At 40.7% G+C, this 24,246-nt stretch overlaps 1 protein-coding gene across 3 annotated transcripts in view; it reads left to right on the plus strand.

Moving 5' to 3' along the window:
- The window catches only part of LOC119660021 (protein N-terminal asparagine amidohydrolase), a 179,768-nt gene extending 157,612 nt beyond the window's left edge, over positions 1–22,156 (plus strand). For all 3 annotated transcript variants that reach the window (XM_038068561.1, XM_038068487.1, XM_038068429.1), the window contains 5 exons: positions 14,090–14,343; positions 14,427–14,609; positions 15,443–15,660; positions 15,927–16,088; positions 21,431–22,156. In XM_038068561.1, coding sequence (XP_037924489.1) covers positions 14,091–14,343; positions 14,427–14,609; positions 15,443–15,660; positions 15,927–16,088; positions 21,431–21,556 — 942 coding nt within the window. In that variant the 5' untranslated portion in view covers position 14,090 and the 3' untranslated portion in view covers positions 21,557–22,156. The remainder of the gene's footprint in view (positions 1–14,089; positions 14,344–14,426; positions 14,610–15,442; positions 15,661–15,926; positions 16,089–21,430) is intronic.
- The last annotated feature ends 2,090 nt before the right edge of the window (positions 22,157–24,246 follow it).

Below are 24,246 nucleotides of genomic sequence, written 5' to 3' on the forward strand. Positions count from 1 at the left end.
ACTGGTCTCAGTTCTGGCATTTAATGCAAAATGGGGGAAGGCAAGGATCGAAAAGTGCTCATTCCTTTCAGAGAGCCATTCTCACAACCTACCCATCCGAAAAATCTAAAAAATCACAAAGTTGCCAGAATAGGCTCCGAAATACCCTCCATTCCGATTACTGTTCAAATAAAGTTAGTAGATTACAATAATTTTAACTGACTGCAAAACCTCCCTTAAGTTCATGTTAGAATCATGAAATTTTGTAATAATATAATATAGACTCAAATATAAAGCATGATACTACCTGGTGAAAATCGCACTATTTCTAATCAAGTTATAACTGGTCAAAGTTGTTGCTTCAGTACAAATTCTAAGACTTAGAATGTTGAAAGTGAATACTCTCACATAATACATGCATACGCGTTACGTGCTAGGTACTAATGCGACAAATGTGCATTCAAATGTTTTTATATTAGAAATACACAAAACCTTTCATAACTGAAGCGTATAGCATCTGGTTTCCCAACTTTTTTGTATCTGCTTTTGGTGAACTTTTTTACACTTGCTTATAATGCTGCACTCCTATCGTAAAGTGTATGTAGTTGACTATTATCGGCACAAATTATTTGTGTCAATGGCTCTTGAAAAATAGTGCACAATTAAAATTTTAGCTATGTACAAGCGAAATTGTCATAGAGTCGAAGTTGCTCACATAAGAAAATACAAAACCTTTCCTACCTGAAGTGTCCAGCTTCCTGGTTTTCGACTTTTTTTCTGAATTCATAAGACTGACCTCGCAATTTCTACATTAAACCCTCTAAGTAGTTTCGTAAAAATCCTTTAGTATCTGCTAACCCTGTCTGGTCAAGGAAGGGAAATTGCCTATTGAAAAAGATTGCTACAGTAGGGGTAGTTTATCGCTAGGCTTAATCTTGAATAAGCTGCAACGTTTTCATCATGTATATATATATTCCGTAGCCTACACGATGACGAGATCTATGAGCGGTACCATGACCGTCCGGTTATGGATAAAATCCGGCTCAATAGGTTACGGTGGGTGGGTCACTTAATCCGTATGGATGAGGATGATCCCACCCGGAAAGTCTATAAGGGCAATATCTATGGTAGAAAAACCCTGCCTAAGATGGAGCGATGGCGTAGGTCAGGACGCCAGACAGCTTTTAGGGATATCGAATTGGTGGACCTCGGCGCAAAACCGGGATGTCTGGAGTTCCTTATTAAGGCAGGCCTACCTGTTGTTGCGCCGTTGATGATGATGATGATGATATATATAAGGTTGCCCTTCCCGCCTTGGTGGGGTATAGCGCGTCAACCACACATACTCGCCATCGCTCACGATTACCTGAAGTGCACTTCAGCTCCTCCCGCGACTTTCCGATACGCTGACAGTCGTCCTCTGTTGTTCTACGCCAAGTCACCTTGGGGCAACCGACTCGTTAGCCATTTTGGGAGAGTGGATTCCAATGCATGGCATAGCCCGCAATGCAGTTGTCTCCCCTTCTCAATAATTGACCTATCCACTAACACTTCCGTCTTCCTATCACATCGCAGCATCGTAGCAATACAAAAAGAACACTAGCACAAAACAGTCTCAACTTGATTTTAGTGTTGAGATAGTTGCATTTCCAGATTTTAAACAAGGCAGCGAAAGCGGATGTAGCGATATTAATGCGTCGGGCAACATTTAGTTCGGTGCCACCGTCGGCAGAAACCACGCTTCTTTGATATACAAATTGTTCAACGCCTTCGATGCTCTGCTCATTAATGCAGATAGGGAGAGCAGAATAACCCAGACTGAAAACCTTGGTTTTGTTGGTGTTTATCTTCAGTCCAACTCCAGCTTGCCTCTCTTTCCAAGTCCAAAGCCATTTGGCCAAGTCCCATAACCCGATGAGAGAGCAAATAAATGCTACTGACAAGGCAGCATGAAGAAAGTCACCGATAGCAAGAAGAAATAATATCGGTGACAGGATGCAATCCTGGCGGACTCCGCCTTCGACCTCAAAATCCTCCAAGATTTTACTTCGGTGCAGCATGTGACATTGTGCGCCATCTTATGTCGCTCTGATAGTAGCTACTAGTTTCTCCGGAATGTCCCACCTACGTAGAGCACTCCAGATACACTCCCTGTTCACGCTGTCGGAATCGATGAAGAACAGGTGCAGCGAAGATCTATATCCCGCGCACTATTCAAAAATGATCCGTAGAGCGTTGATGTAGTCAATGCAGGAGGATTCGGAATGGAAACCAGCCTGCTCTCTATCGATCAACCTTTCGAGTTGTTCTCCGATACTTTTCAAAATTATTTTAGCTATTATCTTTGCGGCGATAGGAAGCACACTAATACCCCTCCCATTGTCACCCTTTTTGGAATCTTAACGATCATCCCCTTCCTCCACTCTTTGGGAAAAGGCTCGGATTCCCAAGATTTCCGTACAAGTGGAAGCTGCAGATCTGCAATAACTGCAGATGCAGCCTTAAATAACTCTGCGGGGAGACCGTTAAACCTATCGTTCATCCGATTGACTGCATTAATGGCCGAAATGACTTCTCTTCTGCTTGAGGGAACAGTCGTTACCTGCTTGCTACGGTGGCGGTGGTGGAACTTCACCGGATGTAATATAGTTAAGAACCATAGTGAAATGTTCTTTCCACCTCTTCAGTTATTTATCATCGTAGATGAGAACTCGACCTTTGGCTTCCTTCACCGGACCATCCAAAGATTTGTGACCACATTCAAACTCTTTCGTGATGAGATATATAGTTCTGAAATCATTGCGATCTGTGGTATCTTCCGCTTCTTTAGTCAGTGCAATAGCAAATTCTCTCGTGTCACGGCGTACACTACACTGAAAATATCGGGATTTCGCTCGGTATGGAAGTTGGAGCGCGTCACGTCCGCCATCACTCGTAGCGGGCAGTAGAGCCTTTAACTCCTTCCGTTCATCAATCCGCTTCCACGACTCCGCAGTCAACCAGATCTTACGACACCCCTTCGGGACGTGGCCGACAACCTGTGCATCACCCGAGAAATTAGCATCTTTGATGGCGGCCCAATGCGCATCGATATTCTCTGGCGGGTTACTCAGTATATCTGTCGCTCGGTCAGCAAGATAGGACTCCCACTGTCTAGCGACAGGTGGGTCGTACCAGCGGTCGATGTTGAACTTTGGGATATTATTGCATGTTCAATACATATTTACATTAAAAGACTATTTACTTTATTTGGATGAGAGCGTCAATGATCGATACCGCTTCATTCTTTACCTTCATCGATGTTGACATCCTTTAATATTGGAACTAACCATTCTTAAGGGTGAATGAGCAGTTCACTTGTATTGTCAGGCTAAATCAGAAGAGCCGAAAGTATCGGCAAACTTTTGAGAGACAACATATTCAAATCAAGTTATTAATGTTTCGCATAGCCCCTACTCCGGAACGGCAAACTTCAGACAGGCCACAAGTCCAAGGTCATCTAGATTTTGCTACAACTTCATTCTTGATGCTCATTGATGTTATTTGACGAATTATTCCCGGTTTCTGGCGTTTGCAATTGGTTTTATTCTACATTTGGACAATGGCGCCAATGATAAGGCTTTGAACCGCTGCAATATTGAAAATCGCGACTTAAGGTTTTTTGATTAGCAACAGTTTAACAAAAAGTTGATTTAGCATTAGATTATTCATTATTTTGTATTCCATAAGAAAAGAAAATATATGGTTGCCATAAACCCATATGTGAGGCATAGCACGTCAAACACACCTACCGTTCCCTGTTGGTTCCAAACAATTTTCCGAGAATATGTAGACGAGTTGTAGCCCCTTTACAAAAAAAAAACTTCCCCCATCTGAGCAACACGATGATGGATATCTAGCCTACACGCGGAAAAAATCACTGTCTCAGGCCATGGTACCCCCATGAACCGACCCAAAGATAAGTTGATGAAAACTTGAAACTTTTGGGTAACAACGGCGATCACTTTCCATGTATTACTCCCATATAGTAACGCAGAGTTGCACTTCCAGATTTTAGACAAAACAGCGAAAACAGATTTAGCACTATTGAAACGTCAAGAAACATCAAGTTCGATGCCATCGTCAGCAGAAATAACGTTACCTAGATATATTAATTCGATGGGCAGAACCATTAGTGGGAACAGAAAAAGTGCAACGATCAGTCAAATTGAAAACCTTGCTTTTATTGGTGGTTGTGGTGGCTCTGATAATAGCTCTTGAGTTTATCGGGAATGCCTCGCTTGCATAGAGCATTCCAAATACACTCCCTGTTCAAGCTGGCTAAAATTTTATCCAAATCAGAGGAAGTGGAAATTTAAACTTGTTCCCACACAATGCAAACTTTGTTGATGAAACTAGCCTGCTCTCTACCGATAATGTGCTATTTAATGCATTCTAGGGTAATCTTACCTTGTCGGTCATTTACAGTATTGATCAAGCCTTTGCGGTGTTCCTTAATGGTTGTCAGGATTATTTTAGCTATAATCTTGCCGATAGCAAGAAGCATTCAAATATCCCTCCAGTTATTACACTCAAGACGTGCGCCCTTCTTTCAAATTAGATCGATCTTTCACTTTGTAGGAAATGTATCGGATTCCCACGATTTACAAGTAAGTGGAAAAAGCACCTATACAGACACTTCAGGGTTTGCGCGGAAAAGTTCCACAAGAAGATCGTTTGAGTGCGTTGGTAGCATAGATAATTTCGCTTCTGCTTCGTGGAGCGGCCGAATCGTAGCTATTTCCACCAAATTCTGCTTTCCTCGACAATCCAATGATGACATTCCTTTTGTCGCAGCGTTACTAGGTAACAGAATTCCAGTGCATTGTGCGCACCACGGCTAGAGTGATTTTAGATAATATCCTCACGCACAACAGGAAGCACGAAAATATCCATCCAGTTTTCACACTCAAAACGGATGCCCTTCTTCGATTCCTAGCTATCAGCTCCTTCTTCCACTCCCCGGAAAAGATCTCGGATTCGACACTCCGTTTAAGTGCGTTGATAGCAAAGATGATTTCGCTTCTGTTTGAAGTAGCAGTCCATATCCGCATGTTACGGTGTCGTGCCAAAGCTATTTTAGAATTCCTTGTGTATACTGTGACACCATACTGGACTTTTCGTAATTTTTCACATTAGTAAAGCTCAATGCACCGCGCTCATCCCCGTTCGAAGCCAACAATAGAACTTTTAACTCCTTTCGTTTTCGTACAATAACCACGTTTTGTAATGTCCTTTTGAAACGAGACAGACAACTTCATCCGCACCAGAGATGAAAGTATTTTTGATGGGCTTGTCCTTAGTGCAGCAAGAAAATCTCACTGCTGGGTAACAACCGAATCGCGCTATATACAATACATATCTATTTTATGTGACTTGGGTTTTTTGCTAATAAACTATACCATATGCCGATATAATAGATTACTTAGTAGACAAAGTGTTTTATCTACATTTACTTTAAATTCATAAAAATGTGGAAGCAATCGAAGCACAGCAAAGAGAAGTGAGCTGAAAACTGAAAGTTGAAAAGAATAACAATAATATTTTCAGCTTCCAATATGCGTATATATGTACACGCAAATTCTTACAATACAACTGGACGAAAATTTCACTAGCTGTCATCTTTTATAATATATCTACATTGCATTTGAAAACATTGTAAACTAAAAGATAACGCTGTTACCAGAATCCAAGTTTTAAAATATTTCCCTTACAAAAAATGTACACAAATGGAATAGAGAAAACGACTGAGCATTTGATTATCTTTCTTACAAAATGATTAATTGAGTAAATGTTACAGTTCCCTTGAAACTTAATCAACATTGTCAGCGGCTAGCGTATCTATTATTTTTTCATAAGGATTGTAATATGCTCAGCTAACATCTGCATATCTGATCATCGTGATTAAATAAAGAATATTAGTTACCCGCGGCACAAACTAAAAAAAAATCAATTGTTGATGAAATCAATCATTGATTATTTGAAAATTTAAATTTCGCCTCGTGGCGATGGCTTGCAAGCACATCTAAAAGTGCTAGTTCAGATGCAAAATTATGATAGGTATGTAGTGAAAAGAATGTTTGTGAGCATCACAATTTTCAAATAATACAATTATTGTTGGAAAAAAAGTGAATAAAAAAGTGTTTACAAGGTTTTTTCCTGATATTTGATAATTTTTATTGTTTACTCTCGGAATTTCAAACCGAAATATACATATGGCCAAGATCAACAGAATTTAACTATTTTGCATAAACACAGTTTGGTAATTATTTTGTTTACAACACACAAATGCAATTGGACAGACTCCACATGGATAAATAAATATATGCCTAACCAGACGCAGCTTTCTTAATTCTGGTGATCACTGGAGAAAGTTAGCCAATCATACCATGTGGGGAGAAATGTTCTTGGACTAACAAATACGACCTACCCCACACGAACAGTTTCTCATCAGTTTGTCATTAAAATTTGGCTGATGGGGAACTGATGGGCTGAAGTGTTTAGTATACGCAAGACGATAAAAAACTATTTCTGTTGCATGCATTTAACATTCTGACAAAATGGCAACTACACTATTCTCAGCAGAGTTGGGCAAAATCATTATCATGATTATGATTGCGATTATAATTAGAAAAGAACGTGATTTTATGATTACACGACTTTTGTAATACACGGAGGTGTTAAAAAATATTAGAAAGACACTTCCATTTCAGCTCTCTCGTGTGAACGTCAAAGCTGACATGGATGTAGTGTGGGATTCACACCCACTGAAAAAGCAACCCTGCCTCTCTCCTGCATTCGCCCCACGGGACCACCATTGCCTTGCTTGCATTGCCTGCATTTCCAACTATGCAGTCTTCTGCTTCTTTGCTTTCTTCGGCAGCTTAATTCTTTGCGCTCTTCTTGCGCGTGCTTCTATCAGGAGTTGGGTTTGTATCCGCACAATTGTGTGAATGACCGAAGCCTAGTTTGCCTCCAACCTAAGCATTTCCTGGATTAAAATTTGGGGGGTCACGCCGATTCCCAGCACTTCGCTTCTCCTCCCGGGCATCTCGGGCACTCAAACAACACATGCTCCAGGTCCTCTGGGATCCCACGACATCTGTAACAGTTCGGGGAATCATCCACACCGATACGATGCAGACACGTTCCATAGCAACCACCGTGTCGTCAGTCAAGCCATTTCCTTATATCAGGAATAAGAATGTATGTCCACCAACCCTTGGACTACTCGTCCCACCGTGGTTGCCAGATTCTATACGACTTCTCTCTTGCCGTTCTCCGGTGATCTACTTGCGTTCCTGATGGACTCGTCTGCCTCCGTCCATACAGGCATCGCATCTCTCTCGCAAACAGGTCAGCGCAATCAGACGATAGGCAGAATTTATCTTCTTCCAGTTCTGTACGTTTTCCAAAGCCTCCACTCCTACAGGCGACACGTACAATGATAGGGACCGCACGACGCCAGCTATCAGCAACCTGGTACTTTGTTTTGGCTCACCTGCGTTCGGCATCATCCTGGCAAGGGTCAGCTTTGAGACGATCATGTGGCTTCCAACCCGCAAACTGATCGTGTTTCTTTTCCGTCGATTTGTAAAGAGGATTGCCTCCATTTTTTCCTCCGACAGGCTCGGTCCGACCCCTTCAAGTCAGGACCTTACAGCCATGACCGTTTCGGTGGCGTCAATCTCCATATCCTCCGGTAGTTTTGCAACGATCACTATAGCCAGGTCATCTGCAAAACCGACCAACATGGCCTCCTCTACTACGGGAAGCAAGAGCACCCTCCGTTCCGGAGCATAGTGACTGAAATCATACTCTAGAAGTAACAATGCGAATACGTATTTCGACAGCGGAATTCCGAGGAAAAATAAATATTCACTATGTGTCACCATGTGTTGGGTTCAGCCACGGATCTAAATTGTCGATGAGCCGCTCAGTCCGTCTGCCTCTTCGCCCCCATTCGGCAAGTGTGCCAGCACCCCGGTTGTTGATGCGCTATACCATGTTTTCTGAGCCACGTAGGTTTTAATAATAATAATTATTGGCGCGACAATCCACTTGGATCCGAGCTTCAAAGCATGTTAGAACCCCTCTGCAACCAGGTAGGTTTGAACCGCGACCTCTCATTGCGACAGCGTAACCGCCCAACCACTAAGTCATCCGAATAGACTTTGCGTTCCCCTTTGCTGATGTCATCCCCTCGTTTTTAGTCGCATAAGTTTCATTGCTCCAAAAATTAAATAATTATATAAAAAAAATTAAATTCAATAATAATTGAATTATTTTGCCAGAACACTCATTTTCCACATTTTCTGAATACAATACATTAAATTCGGATTCCTCACACCTTATGCAAAAAAATATTGTTTTACACTCGATAAGTATTATACTACCCTAAAGTCGATACACTCTTGGAAAAAAAGAGCAATATAATCAGATAGAAGTTCCAAATGATTATTTGTCCAATAGATGATTTATGTTCTTCGAAATGCGATGCCATTTCCATCAATGATTTATGACTCCCATGGATATCCTGCTGGGAGCCAACATTTCATTAAGCCAAGAAGCACTATCTCCCTGTAAAAACGATTTGGTAATTCCAATCTGAAGGGACTCCTACCTTTTAAAGGGAAAGATCGGATTAAATACAACACCAAGGTGACTGTTCTTATTCGGTTTGATTATAATCAGTTACATAGATAACAAAGCAAAATTAAAAGTTATTGCTTTGGAAATTAAATTGGCTTTCTGTTTGTCACATCACAAATGCGTAACAAAGAACCTAAATAGGAAGTCCCTTTTGTGGAATTTCCCACTTTTTAAATTTCTAATTTTCTAAGGAAAATAAATCTTATTTATTTTTTATCTAAGGGATGTTTCTTAATATTGTTTTTTCTGGGAATTTAAATGTCTTCAGAAATGACAAATTTGTGCATAGTACAATTCATTCGTAACACAAAACTTTACATTGTCTTTGTATCACTTGAATATACTACCATTGGTAATGTATGGCTTCTCTCGGCTTCCCCTATTTTAACATTTTCACGAAAAATCTAAGGACAATAGCCCATTCGACTTGTACAAGTGCAATATGACAAGATACACCCATGGTTTTCAAACCCATAATAAATGCAACTGATAGATAAATGAATGTTGAGGTCAAATTTTCATACTCAAATAACAATTCTCTGCAGGGGTCTCGTTATAACAAAATCACTATCACTCCTCCGGCTGTTGCTTTGCATTCGACAAACGGCAGTCGCAAGCGTAACTATAAAATTTAACGTGATCATAAATAAGGTTCGAATATGATTTGTTTAATTTCACTGTAATTTGAAAAAGAATAATTTATCGTCACTTCAGCCACTGCGCCTGAATCAGTTTACTCACTCGATCCCAGGTCTGGCCATTCATACCGTAATTTGGTAGATGCAGGCAGCATATATTACGGATATAAGCAAACCATAAAAAAGGATATCATCTTGGTAAACTGGGCCTTACCAGAAATGTTACCACCGGTCGGGCAGCTGGCCGTAAATTGCAATTGCATATTCAATATGTTTGGTTTGGGAGCTCGAGTAGTCAACAATCATAAATTTCAGTGTCTTCATGAATTTAATTACAAATTGAATTTGAGTTGTAACGATTTGTTGTCAATCGTTTGTGAAAATGAATTGGAAGTTTTATTAAAAGGTTTGCAATTACACGTGCCGTGATTGGAAAACGTTGGTGTAATGTCGAGCGAGCTTCCGAATTACATGTTTTGGATGAAATGAATCTCATCGAATTTCGCCAATAGTTATTTCGGTCTAAGCAAGAAACACGATAATGTCTCGATCTCATTGACATACGCTACCATTAGTGATAATTAAACGAGCAGGGAAGTCAGAAAATTGTAAACTCTAATGTTTTATGAATCCGCCCTAATTAGTTTTACTGTCGTTAGGGTATAGTCACACCCGGCGAGGCAGATATTCTTAGATATTTACTGAACCCGGAGAATTTCTTCCCAATTTCATCATACAGAGTTTTTGATAATATATAGCTCTGGGACCACCTGACCAATCTTTGACAGCTCCGAATGACTTGATTCTGTTTTGTTAAATAAACCAGTGAAATAATCCTATTAGCTTATCACTTTGACCATTAATAAATCATAACAAAGACCACTACAATCCATAGTGGGGCCCCCACCCTTCCTATCACCATCGCCCTACTTAAGTAGCGAACGTCGTGATTTTTGACTAGCGGCTATGTAAGTGGCAAAGTGTTGCTTGAACCCCAAAATATACATATCGCAAGGAAAAGTAGAATGCTTAAAAATAAAAGCAGTTCTACCTTGTTTAAAAATCTGGAGGTAGGCACAATACTTTTTCATCAATATTCGACCCAGCCAAGAAGTCCATAATCAACCAGCTCGAAAAATTCTCATCTAACCCCTTACAATTAAAAAACAGGACCCCCGAATGAGCCGAAAAAGAGCTCTGCCCGCGGTATGGGCGTAAGGACAACCATCATGAAACTCCCACAAGTGAGCCAATCGCAAATAGCCGGGCCGCAAACATATCCTCCATGAATTATGAAGTATATGCGCCCAGGGAGTCATTGCAGTTCTCACGGTACAAGATAACCTCCGGGGAAGCTTCGTAACAAGAGCTACTTCAGATGAGTTCTTTGCTGACCCGAACGCCCTCTTCTTGTAAATGGGATTAGCACTCCTCGACGGCTTATTTTCAATCACAGAAAAATAAAGGAGGAGGTTTCTACGACAAAGTGTAATATTCACTGATCTTACGACTCATGATAGATCCCCGACTTCCCCCATTTCCTCCAGAGTCGCATGGAAAATCAGTGTATCATTTTGGTGATTCCCTTATTTCCTTATTCCTCTACTTCTCTTCTAAGTCTACAATTATAAAAATGTTTGTTGAAGATTCCAATTATGTCAAAAAATTAACTCGGGGTGAAAATTATGATTATTATGGATTGAAAATTATAATTATTATGTGGACTCTTTTGTTATTCCTTTTTTCATAGGAATTTCTACTGCGGGCCCCTGACAAAACTCCGGGCCCAAGAGAATCTCCCTCTTGTCAGCCCTGCGAGTTCTCTCATGATCATGTACAGTTTACCCTGGCTACAATATCATAGTTGGTTCTCCCATTCTGTCTGCGAAGTCACTTCTTCGCTCGTTGAAATTCGTAGCGATGTTCTTTGAGATTACTATATTTTTGGGCAAGAGCATTATTCCGTTCCAATCCTAGGTCCCAATCATTATAAAATCAGTCATTCTGACTTTTTACCGACCAAATAAATTTGTGGTCATACAAATGATAACGTTATGTAGGTGATTGTGAAGTTCTCCAGGACATCTGATAATGGTAAGGCATTCATTCCCCCTCAAAGCCAGAATGGAGGAGTTTGCTTTTAGTTCCAGTATCAAAAGGTTTTCGAGGCGGGATTGTTATTCGAGGCCGGAGCATCATGCCAACGAAATGGTGACCCGACTCTGTATTAGTCCCCCTATATGTTCTAACATCCCTCATTGCTGAGAGGTGATGGTGTTCAACAAACTGGTCGTCAACCCACATTCATTTGTAGTTCTCTTTCAGCGCAAACCGCGTACTTCTAACAACCATTTCGTGTGATACTAGTAGTTGAATTCGTTTCATTGTTGCAGACTATAGGAGCCGACTTATCGGCTGAATAGGGACGCCGTCCCTACTTGGTTTTCAAAACCGGTAACATCAGGGCAGGCTTCAGATAGCTACTAACTACTTACTAAGTACTAGCTATCGATCTAAACTAATTGGAACGCATCAAAAAACATATCGAAAGCTTGATCGAGAGAGAGCAGGTTAGTTTCCGCTCCGCTTCATATCAACACGCCACGTATAATTTTGGAACAGTGCGTAGAATATAGATCTTCGCTTCACCTGCTCTTCACCAATTTCGAGAAAGCTTTCGATAGAAGAAACTTATAGCTATTATCAGAGCGGCGTATGATGGCGCAAAGTGACACGTGCTGCACCAAGATTAAATCTCGGAGGATTTTGAGCGGAATCCGCCAGGGTTGCATCCTATCATCGATATTACTTCTTCTTATTATCGGTGACGATCTTCATGCTGCCCTATCCGAAGGACGTAGAGGAGTTCAATTGGCGATGACATCTTTCCTCAAACACCTCTACTACGCTGATTATATCTGTTTGGTCTCACCAAGTCATGGACGTATACCAAATAGTTCTGATGTGGGAAAAAAAGCGAGTAGAGTTAAACTGAAGATAAACACCAATAAAACCAAAATTCTCAGTCTGGGTCATCGCACTCTCCCTGTCTTCAATAATTGGCAGAGCATCCAGAAACGTTGATCAATTTGTATATCTAGGAAGCTTGGTTTCTGCCGACGGTAGCACCGAATTGGTTGTTGCCCGACGCATTAATAGCGCCGGATCCGCTTTCATTACCTTATGTAAAATCTGAAAATGCAGTAATCTCAACATCAAGATTACGGTCTTTGTCGGCCCGTAATTGTCTTACCAATCCAGTTCGAAATTCCTTTTGTGTCGTCGTAACAATCGTTTTACGTATGGCGTTGCCAGCGCTACCCGGGGGAAATTGACCTTAATCTTTCTCCGTCTGCAGCTCTTCATTAAAGAGATGGAGATAGGATTTGGATCATGAGCTATTGGTGTTGGTTTACCAGACGATTCACAGGTTTTACATTCCCTGATCGTTATACTGTTGACGGTTAGATAGACTAGTGGCTCCGGAGAAAAGTGACAAACGGTTTTTAGGCACAGAGGAAAGGAAATTTATTGTGTGGAAAAAAATCAGCTGAGAAAAAGGCGGAGGGGATTTTTAGGAGCATTATTGTTGGACAAATATGATTTCGAGAAAATCGAGTAAGCATGACGCATATTTTTCAATTAGTTAAAATTCGCTAAATATTTTGAATTGCGGTCTTATTGCAGTATGCTCCAAGCATATCCTGCCTTCAAAATAAAATCCCTTTAAAAAGAATGAACATTTTGCGGAGTTAGAAAAAAAGAAAAGATTTTAGTAAAGGTATTGAAAGGATCCCAGGAGAAGTAGGAACTAAGGTAGAAGACTTAACTAGCGCATAGAAATATTTCAAATGTGTTTATCTTCGAGGTGGCATTCACTTTTTTATTTCGGTCATGAAAAAAGGATTTTTTGAAGATAATTTGATTTTCAACAGTAATGAAAATTTAGTTTTCAAGGTTGGAAAAAATTGCAGACAACGGAACAAGATCACTAATCTCAGGATTTAATGCATACCTTTGCTTATACGATAGCTATTTTTTATACTTTCTTTTTTCCTTTGTTTTAAGATCAACGTAAGAGTTGGTGTTTCCGCATATTTTGGTCGTCGGTATTGGATTTAATTTATCATATGTTTAACTTATCCAACTTCATCCCAATATAAATATCAGTAGGGAACGTTTTATGTCACTATCTTGTACACATACATGTGTATTCTGTTCACTTCTTTATGGAGTGTGACACAGTCTCAGTTTGCAATGAAACTGTGCTTTAGTTTCATTATCATTACACTTAATGTGGTGCAAGTGACAAGCCCACAGTAGCGGGACAGCACTGGTAGAAAATATCAAATAAGATAATGGATTACAAGTAAAATATCCTTTTTGAATTGAGAATCCTCTTCCGTTCCTTCTCTTCGTAGCTCCCCTAAGAACTCACATTTGATTTGAAAAGGTTGTTTCACTTTTGATCGGCCAACCGATATCAATGCAGAATGGAAACCTCATATTTGTTGTCGTGCAATTTTCATATATTGTACGGAATTTAACACTAGCTTCCAACTGAATCAAACTAAAGTATTGGAATTTTTTATAAAAACGCAACAATGGATGTAGTTTTAAACCAATTTTCCCGGATTAGAGAGAGGATATCCTTGACACTTGCACTATTTCGGATTAGACATAATACACCACCTTTTAAAAATTTGATTACTTTTATCAAATTAAACTTATAGTCGAACCCCTGCATCGATAATAATCTAGACCTTTTTTTCTCTTTACAGGATGGTACTAGTTTTAAACGGAGTCCTTCAGGACGAATGTCCTATGGACACAAACACACTCTTTCTACAGCATCCCGTGTATAGAGACTATGCTTCACAATTGCTGCAGATACCAACAAAAGCAGTTGGTCCTGTAGGTCTTTTATATGTCGGCCAACGAGAATTAGCCGCCGTTGCTCCACATGATAAAAATGTTAACATAATCGGATCAGATGATGCAACTACGTGCATCATTGTAATCGTTCGGCATTCAGGTAAGAGTCTACCATACTCTTCATATGGCTGGCTTACTTTGAAGTGATTTTGCTCTTATGAAATTATTAAATGATTTTTCCAGGATCTGGTGCTGTTGCTTTAGCCCATTTTGATGGCACGGGAATTGATGAAGCCGTTTCAGCTATGATTGCTCGTGTTCAAGAATTAGCTTTAGGATATCCCGAAGGAAGAATCGAATTACAATTGGTCGGAGGATATAAAGATCAACAGGGCTATGCTGAAGATATATTTTATTCAATTATGCGTAAGTTGAACCCATAGATGCAAAATGTCGCTTTGAGAAGAATCGGAATTTAAGGGTATTCTGTCTGAGTCCTTTTTTCATTTCATAAGGCGATTACCCAAATGTAATCGTGATAGTTTTTGATTTTTCTCGTCAGCCATCATTTTCTCAAATTTAAAACTAACTTTGCCTTAAATATTCTTCTTCTACCTTTTCTCACTAATAAACCCCGGGGGTTACTTCATAGTTCACAACACAAAATAGATATATGTTGAATGTAGTATGATCTATGCCTGCAGCTCAAAAAACAATTTTCTTAAGGAGTTTCTACTGGAAAAGGGAGCTCATTCCCCAAATTCAGGCAATTGATTTAATAAAACTAATCAATATTGTGAAACTTAAGCTCTCGGACGCTTGTTAATCACTGGAAGTTCCCCTCACTTCACCACACGATGACGTGCCCTTATTGAGAAAATTTGTCTACCGGACAACAATGAGAAAATATTAAATTTCCAACATGGTATGGAAATTTATCGTTTCTTTAGGTAGTCAATTTATCATGGACCAAGTTATTTCATAAGATTATGTTTTTGAGAATAAACCACAAGCAGCGTGTACACGCTAATACCGATGTAATTACTCAACGTTCTTCAATCATTGTAAATCTTATCTCCTAGAAGAAGATTCTGTTTTTCATGAGTTCCCTTTTCTTTCCTCTCTTGGATCTTTATTACATTTTATTATCGCTAATTATACGTCTTCAAGTTATACACGTACATCATTTTGTCCGTTGACGATTTTATGTCGCCATTAAAAAATTCATCGCTCGGTATTTATGAGCTTGTTGTTTCTAGAATCATTTCACAAGCATCATCTCGAAATAGACCTAACACAAGCTTGCGTCGGCGAATTGAACACAATTCAACGAGGTGAAATCAATTGGCCAATTATCTATGGTGTGGGTGTCAATATTAAGACAGGCGAAATATTCCCGGCCACATTCCCAGATAAAGGACCAGATTTACAATTACGTCTAGCAAGGAATTTCACCGGTGGACAAAGTGGGCAATCGGTAAGCATTCAGTTAAGGAAATGTTCGAAATGAAAATAACTGAAAGACTTTTCCGCTGTGGACCAAAGTTTTTAATGTGAATGCATATGCGTGAATTTCGGGAACTATTTGATCCCTTCTTCGGTGTAAGAGCTTCGCTTACTCATGTGCAACAAACTTTTATTCCAATTAAAATCTTTAGGAAAAGTCTTCTAGTTATTTTGATGTAAAAAACCAACCATGATAAATATTTGAGTTAAACTGATTTATTGATTACTTTTAAACAGGTATTAGATATATACGATTCATCACTTGGAATGCTTAGGATTGGACCATTCAATTACGACCCATTGAGAGGTGTCGATTTGTGGCTAGCACAAAGCGACGAATTCCTCTTGCAACATTTGTCAACTAGTCCGGAAGTGGAGCCACCACACTTCGCTATGCAAGTAAGTAGAAAATCCAGATACTTTGTAACTAGAATTATTTGAAAAATATCTGATTTTAAGTAACAACACATTTCGTGGAGTGGAGTTTGGAGTAAATTCATTTTTGTTACCTCACATCTACAGGACCCAGAGGTACTGTTTTTTGAAAGTGACAAATGATGAACTTCTCAATATTAAGGGCTTGCAAGTTTTCTTTCAGAGCTTCAGAGCACAAGCCCCTGGCTGGAAACAATAATCGAGAGTATGTGCACAGATTCTATATTCCGTGGGGGTTGATCGTTACCTAACAATGAAAACAACGAAAGACTGCCCTCAAGAAAGTACGAAGTGCTTCCAGAGATGAGTGGTGCAAACTTTCAACTCTCCGAAGAAGTGAAATGTCTGGGAGTTATTCTAGACAAGTGCTTCTTTAGGACAAACATGTAGAGGTAAAGATGAAACGAGCATTCATAGCTTATGGGCTGTGTAGGCGGACCTTTGTCTCCACATTATAATAACGTGGATATATGCTGCTATCATTGGGCCGATGTTAGCTTATGCAACCGTAGTGTGGTGGATTAACGTGAAAGAAAAAAGTTTTCACTATAATGTAGCCACACTGCAAGGAACTATGTGTCTGGGTATTACCGGCGCCATGAGCAGGACATCCGATTCAGCTCTAAATGCATTACTCAATTTGCAGCTCTTGGATTTACTTATTCAGAGCACTGCAATGAGAGAAGCGGATGGATAAATTCGATTCGATCTATGGGGAAACAATGAACTTAGGAAGCATAAAGCATTTGAAGATTTATTGGGTACAACTGAATCTGATTCTCAGATCCCGATACATCAGCTTGGTATAAAATATGAAGGTATCTTGAAACGCGAAGAGAGAAAACTGCGACGAATCAAAAGAATGTGTGCCAGGATATACTGATGCCTGCTACACCGCTGGCTCAAAAACAGAACAAGGTTCTGGAGCAGGAGTCTCCCTCTCGAATAAAAACGAGAAGTGGGCCTTTCCCTCGGGACAATATGCAACGATCTAGAAGGTATAATTCTAAGGGCAGCAACCTGGATGATTAACGAGCGGCTGAAGAGCGGGCATATCGCAATCTGTAGTAATAGTCAAGTTGCATTAAAGGCGTTGTGCCGCCCTTTGATCACTTCAAAAACCGTTCAGGAATGTAGACACCGATTAAACTCTGTTTCTAGATTCAATACAGTGGAACTACTCTGGATATCCCGTCACTATGGTTTAGAGGGAAATGAAATCTCAGATGCTTTGACGAAAGAGGGTTCAATTTCCCCCTTGCGCGGACCGGGACCAGCAATTGGAGTGTCAGTAGCATTAGTTAATGCTTAACTGAAAACAAGCTTCCCATAATGGCAGGTCACAGACAGTTTTAATACTACTAAACAAACCAAACTTTTCCTGTCGGGAGCAAACAAATGTGTTTGTTTATCCTATCGAAAAGCAGGAAGATTTGCAGAGTGGGCATTCTGGCTGGCCATAATTCACTAGGTGGACATATTTATGTTCAGAATAGGAATTCTCCAAGATGATATCTGTCCATCATGTAATAAGGAAGCGGGATTCATGGAACGTTTTTTATGTGAGTGTCCCGCCTATGGACGCGTTGGAGTTGAAATTATTAAATGATTTTTGGAGTTGATGTGCTCAAACTGTAGCGGGCAGCATCACATCCCTTAAAGCAAATCCTACGATGCATAAACGAATCCAGAATATTCCGTTAGACGGGTTAATCGAGTGCACAGGGCTAGTAGGGTTTGAGTGCTCAGAGTCTTTGTCTCTCTACCACTTCATACGCACACGAATACATATTGAATAAAGAATAGGCTATGATGCGAGCCTAATCCTCTGGGGCATCAGTACCTAGAACAGGTAAAATCTGGGAATAAAACCGAGATTGTACTAACTCTCATATGATAGTGTCAAGAGAAGTTGCACCACACTATTGTACCCCTTCAATGGTTAGATTAACTACAGTATGTCGATAAAGCTTATAACTGACAGGAATTTTACAATTTTTTCACCAAATACAGGGTGCGGCAGCATAACTTCCTTTTTTAAAATGCGCGCCACTCAGTTAGTTGACGTCATAGCGGAGCGCTAGTGGTCTCGTTCAAGTTATGTCCCGACACGGTTCAGTCGCCATCATGCGTTGGAATAGTGAGGAGCGTGCCTTTGCCGTTGAAGTTTACTTTTCAAGCGGATGTTCGGTTATTGCAACACAGCGTGCATTTCGGAATCGCTTTAATTTAGCCCCGTTGGCTCCCGTCCCAGACCGCAAATCAATTGTTACATGGGTCACTACATTCAGACAAACTGCAAGTGCGAGAAAAGGAAGAACTGGAGTCCCTCGGCCCGTTAGATCACCTGAGAACATTGAAGCAGTGAGAGCGTCAATGTTGCGATCGCCACGGCGTTCTGCGCGCAAACACGCATCTGCCCTTGGACTATCCGATCGTTCTGTGAGAAGAATTCTTCGTGATGATCTTCATTTTCATCCCTATAAGATGGCGATAGTGCAGGAACTTTCAGAACGTGACCTCAATTCTCGGATGAACACGTGTGAGCTTCTTCTTGATGTCGTTCCCGAGGGTGCTATTGTTTTTTTAGCGATGAAGCCCATTTTCATTTGTGTGGGTCGGTTAACAAACAAAACATGCGCTACTGGGCTGATACCAACCCTCGAGAATTGCATCAAAAGCCTTTGCATTCACCCAAATGAGGTTACAGTGACAGTGAATTCGGACCGGTATGTAAACATGCTACAGAATTTTTTTTTCCCACGGCTAGAAAATTTGGATTTGGGGGACACTTGTTTCCAACAAGACGGTGCAACAGCACACACTTCAAGAGCATCGATGGAAGCCTCATTAACGTTCACGTCCCTACAAAGGAGACTGCAAAGTCGGAGAAGGATACCTGCTACGAGGCAGTAGAACGAACCCTCGAAGCCTGTCCCAGATATGATATCAAAATCATACTTGGGGATTTTAACAGCCAAGTAGGGACGGAGCATCCGGGCGGCTCAAGTGGTTAGAGCGATGGGTTGTAGAAGCGGAAGGTCGCAGAGGGATTTGTTATCGTGTCAGTAGACTCAGCTGTGAATGAGTAGCTGAGTCAAATAGGAGTAATAATCTCGGGCGAGCGCAATGCCGACCACATTGCCTCCTACCGTGTGCTGTAGTGTATCGGTATGGTGTTGAATGAAGTGCTCTAACACACTTCAAGGCCCTGATCCAATATGAATTGTTGCCCCAACGATTATTATTACTATTATTAAGTAGAGACGGAGCCCGTATTCAGGCGATATGTTGGCTCCCATAGCTAACATCAAAATACAGATGATAAGGAACTGCGGATTATTCAATTAGCAGGGTCACACGAAATGGTTGTTGGAAGTACCTGGTTTGCGCGGAAAGCGGTCCATAAACAAACGTGGGCCTCTCCAGACGGGACCACTTTCAACCAAATTGACCACATGCTAATCGAATGCCGCCAATTCTCAGCCTTGATGAATGCCAGAACATATAGAGGGGCCAATATAGACTCGGATCACTATCTCGTTGGCATAGTGCTCCGAGCTCAAGTAATAACACCACCCAGAATCCCCTCTGACAATCAGGTGAGAGTTAACACTGAAGCCATCCACAACGCAGCCCTCCGCGGCACCTATAAGCCAATAATCGCAATCAACAGAGATCCTGGAGATGAAGCATCAACAAATGATCTTCACAACCACCTGAAGAACGTTATCATAAATACGGCCACAAACATGGCCCCAGCCGCAAAAAGAGTCTGAACGGCTGGTTTGATGATGAATGTAAGCTAGGAACGGAACGGAAGAATGCTGCATACCGAGTAATGTTCTCAAAGAAAGCGGGCACACGCAGAGACTTATCACGAACTCCGTCGAGCGGAGAAGCGACTTCGCAGACGGAAAAAGAAAGCCTGGGAAAACCAACAAGTCTGTGAACTCGGAAAGCACAGGGAGCAACCGCACCAGGCGCGGCAGTTTTATCAACAATTCTGCAGGATGAAGCCTTACACACCTCGATGCTCATCCTGCCGAGACAAAGAAGGAAATCTGATTTCCAACAGAATGGGCATATTGGAGCGTCCACCCAACTACTGGCCCATGCGAACGATATCGACATTATGGGAACGATGACTCGAGACGTACAAGCTGCCTTCATCCAGATCGAACAGGCGGCGTGAGATCTTGAGCTGTACATCAATGACGGCAAGACAAAGTATATGGCAGCAACGTCAGCACCGAAAATCAACCAACCAACAACATCAAACCAGACTGGTCAAACGGGAAAAATAAAGATAGGAGACAACAACTTTGAGACCGTTGATAATATCTCCTATCTAGGGTCGAAAACACAACCGATAACTGCTACGACAATGAAATCGGCGCACGGTTGTTGGCAGCCAACTGTTCCGCTCGAAACGTCTCACCATAGGGTCAAAGCTCTTACTGTACAAGACAATGATCTTGCCAGTCCTCATGTATTCCTCGGAGACTTGGGTTCTTAGCAAGAAAAATTGCGAACTCTTGGCCGCGTTCGGGAGAAGAATCCTCCGAACTCTTTTTGGCCCCCTACATGAGGATGGACGATTCCGTAGCCTACATAACGACGAAATCTATGAGCGATACCATAACCGTCCGGTTGTGAATAAAATCCGGCTGAATAGGTTACGGTGGGCGGGTCTTTTAATCCGTATGGATGAGGATGATCCAGTCCGGAAAGTCTATAAAGGCAATATCTAAGGTAGACAAAGAAGACGAGGCAGACCCTCCCTGAGATGGAATGATGATGTAGGTCAGGACGCCAGACAACTTTTATCGATCGATTGGTGGCGCAAAACCGGTATATCTGGAGTTCCTTATTAAGGCAGGCCTAGACCGGATACTGGTTATTGCGCCGTTGATGATGATGATGAATAATTCTTGGCATCTTGCATGTTGACAACGAATGATATTTGCGCGTCAAATCCAAGAACCTTGAACATCATTTAGACACAAATTCTTGTCGCACCTAGAAGTCAATTAAACCTCCAAATTGCCGTGCTATTCTGAAACGCTGTGGTGGAGCAGTTTTTGTGTCTCGTTGACACGTTCCAGTTACAAGTGTATCTTTCAATTTTTATAGAAGATGAAATCCGATGCCATAACCTTGAGTGAACTCAATTGAAAAAGGCGGTGTCGCTATTTATTTTTCATTAGCATACATGAATTGTGAATGCACTTACTTTGTAAAAATCCTATATATATTCGTGAATATTTTGATTTAATGTTATTCTCATTTCTTTCGATTCCCAGGTTCGCTTGACACTAAAATACATACAGGACAATCAATTCCCAGCCATCACCGTATTCCGAGATAATCGCCCGCATTACTACCGGCGTGACGAGACAACAGGTTGTTGGCAACCAGTACGTTACTAAGAGTGAGAGTAAGAAACGATGACTAGACAAACAAGTGATAATGTTCCAGCTTCTTATTTCCTCCAGACTTCGCGCCCAATATAACTCAAAGTAAACGGACATTCAATTAGTAGTTAGGCAATTCATATACGCAATGAAGAACGATCTTAAATTTAACACAAGAATAGATGTTAATCTTATGCTTCGGTTTTGAAACCATATCACATATTTATAATTCTAACTAAATCTTTATTTGTGCTGTTTTCAGAAGCTTCTATATTTTTTATTTCTCTTCAAAGTACTCTCTATTCTCAATACGTAAAAGGCCTGTAAATATCCAACAATGGCAACGCAAATTCATTTACACAATTTCCTGTAATCAATTATCCATTTCAGCCTCACTTTCCATCTTTGTTTTTGTTGAACGCTTAAAAATTTCTCAAACATGCTTCAAGCAAGAATATGTACATAATCTCTAATTGAAATTGAAGCACTTCATTTTCATCTGATAGTACTGTTGTTAGCATAGCAAATACGAATTTAATTTAAATCAAATTATTAAAAAATCAGTTATTGATAACGATAATAGAAAACATGGGAATAAATGTTATTTTTATCATACCAGTTGTGTTATTGTTGGAGCCTGGCTCCCGGTTGCACATCATCAAGAAATTGCCATTTTTTTACAGGTTTTTAAGAGTATACAACTGGAATAAGAAAAGCAACTCCTGTTCCCCCAATTCCTCCTTCCATTGTACGGTTCTGATTGAGCAATTATCACATCTACTCCATGGCTTGGCCATTTACAAAACATGTTTAATCAATGAATATCAAAGCAATTGCTGCCGGTGCAAGTGAGTCAAACGTAAAATATATCAATGTGCAACAAAGTGTACACCAACAGGAGTACAAATAGGTAGGCGTAGCTGCATGTTCTTGTCCGAATGTGTCAATCAAGGTAAGTTTATATCGAAGCATGAACACTTTCCTAACATGAAAACGGTTTGTATACGAGCTCCATAAGAATGTGTAGATAGTGATGAAAGCATCTTAATTTGCATAAAGGTAAGTATCCCATTTATTGAGAGAAAATGTGGACATATGCATGCGTTGGTATTCATGTATGCATAAAATGCATCCAAATATCAATTCAATGCCTGGTCGATAAAGCTGCAATTAGTATAAAAGAAGATTATGGAAAGCGGACACTGAATAAGGATCGAAATGTGTTATTATCATTGTATAAAATGTATTTGCCACTTGTAAGAAAGACATCTGTGTATGGGCAAATGATACAATAGTGAACCCATAAGATGAACATAGAACACACCTACGGGTTATTGCTATCGGTTTCAGCTCTCTTCGGGACTCTGACGCGCCTAAAAAGCAGTAGGCAAGTAAGAGTGGAGTTCAAAACACACAGGGCTTTTTCCATTTGTATCTATTCTATCAAAAAAGTGCACAGATAAGAGAAAAGATTCGAAGAAAGACAGTAAGAATGCCATTTTGATAGCCTCCATTCCGGTTAAATCGATTGATCAGGCAGTGAAGATTTCCATGCTTGCAGCTAATTTTCGAGCGATCAGTCTGCTCCTCATTCTTAAGCACGAGTCTAGAAATCATATTGAACGCACGGAACAGAGCTCCATGATGTTTACCAGGGGATTTCAAATAAGTGTAATGGAATGATCGGCTAATACAATACATTCTCAGACTGAATCTAAATAAAACAGAGTTTTTAACGACCGATTGGAATAAAACAGGCACAATCACTGCCAGTGACAGTGACCTGCTCAGCGATTTAAATATCTCGGATGCTATCAGCCAATGATAAACTACGTATTGAAATTGCTTCACGAATCAGCGCAACCTGGATGAAGTAGTGTTTTTTATGAACGCCGTATCTACGAATTTCTTAAATCTCTCTATGATTCTGAGTGTTGGTCGACTATAAAAGACAAAGAACGGCGTCTCGCGGTAATAGAGACGAAGATGTTGCGTTGAACTAGTGGCGTGGCACGCCTTGATAACATCCGAAATGAGGTTATCCGTGATCGATACGGGGTTGCACCGATCGTGGACAAATTAAGAGAGAGATGTCTTCCTTGGTATGATCATGTAATGTGCGCTAACGAGAACTCACTTGCCAAGATTGGTCTTAACATCAAAGTCGATGGGAAACGAACACAAGACCAGCCATCTATCGGACAGTCACGCGCTTAGGGGGGATGAGGTGTAGACAGCGTGTGTGAACGTGCGTTCAAATATTATCAAAGGACCATTGCTTTTAGGTTAGTACTTCTTAGTTCACCCCGACATTTGTGTAGAATTTTTCCATATCGTTTCACTAATCTTATTGATGATCTTCGTTGATGTGATAAATCGTGGTGCAGTTCCCCTCATGACTTGCCTAAGAAGATTAGCTTGTCGGCATCCTAGGGTAATACATACCACTGCATGGCATGACCAGCCTACAAGGGGGTTTTACCCTTCCTCAGCGTATGCAACCCGCAATGGAGTCATTGCCCTTTCTCAATGTTTGTCCTATCCTCCGATTTTGAGGTTTTAGCGCGTGTTATTATTTGGCCACATACCGAACAAAAGCAGTATTGAGAAGCACCGAGAAAATATGCCAGTACGAAGGAGAGCAAGCGATATTGCTGTATCCATGGAAGTGAATTCCTTTGTGGAGCTTAGTTAATTCACATTTA

The sequence above is a fragment of the Hermetia illucens genome, chromosome 1, assembly GCF_905115235.1.
Source record: "Hermetia illucens chromosome 1, iHerIll2.2.curated.20191125, whole genome shotgun sequence".
NCBI classification, from domain to species: Eukaryota; Metazoa; Arthropoda; class Insecta; order Diptera; family Stratiomyidae; genus Hermetia; species Hermetia illucens.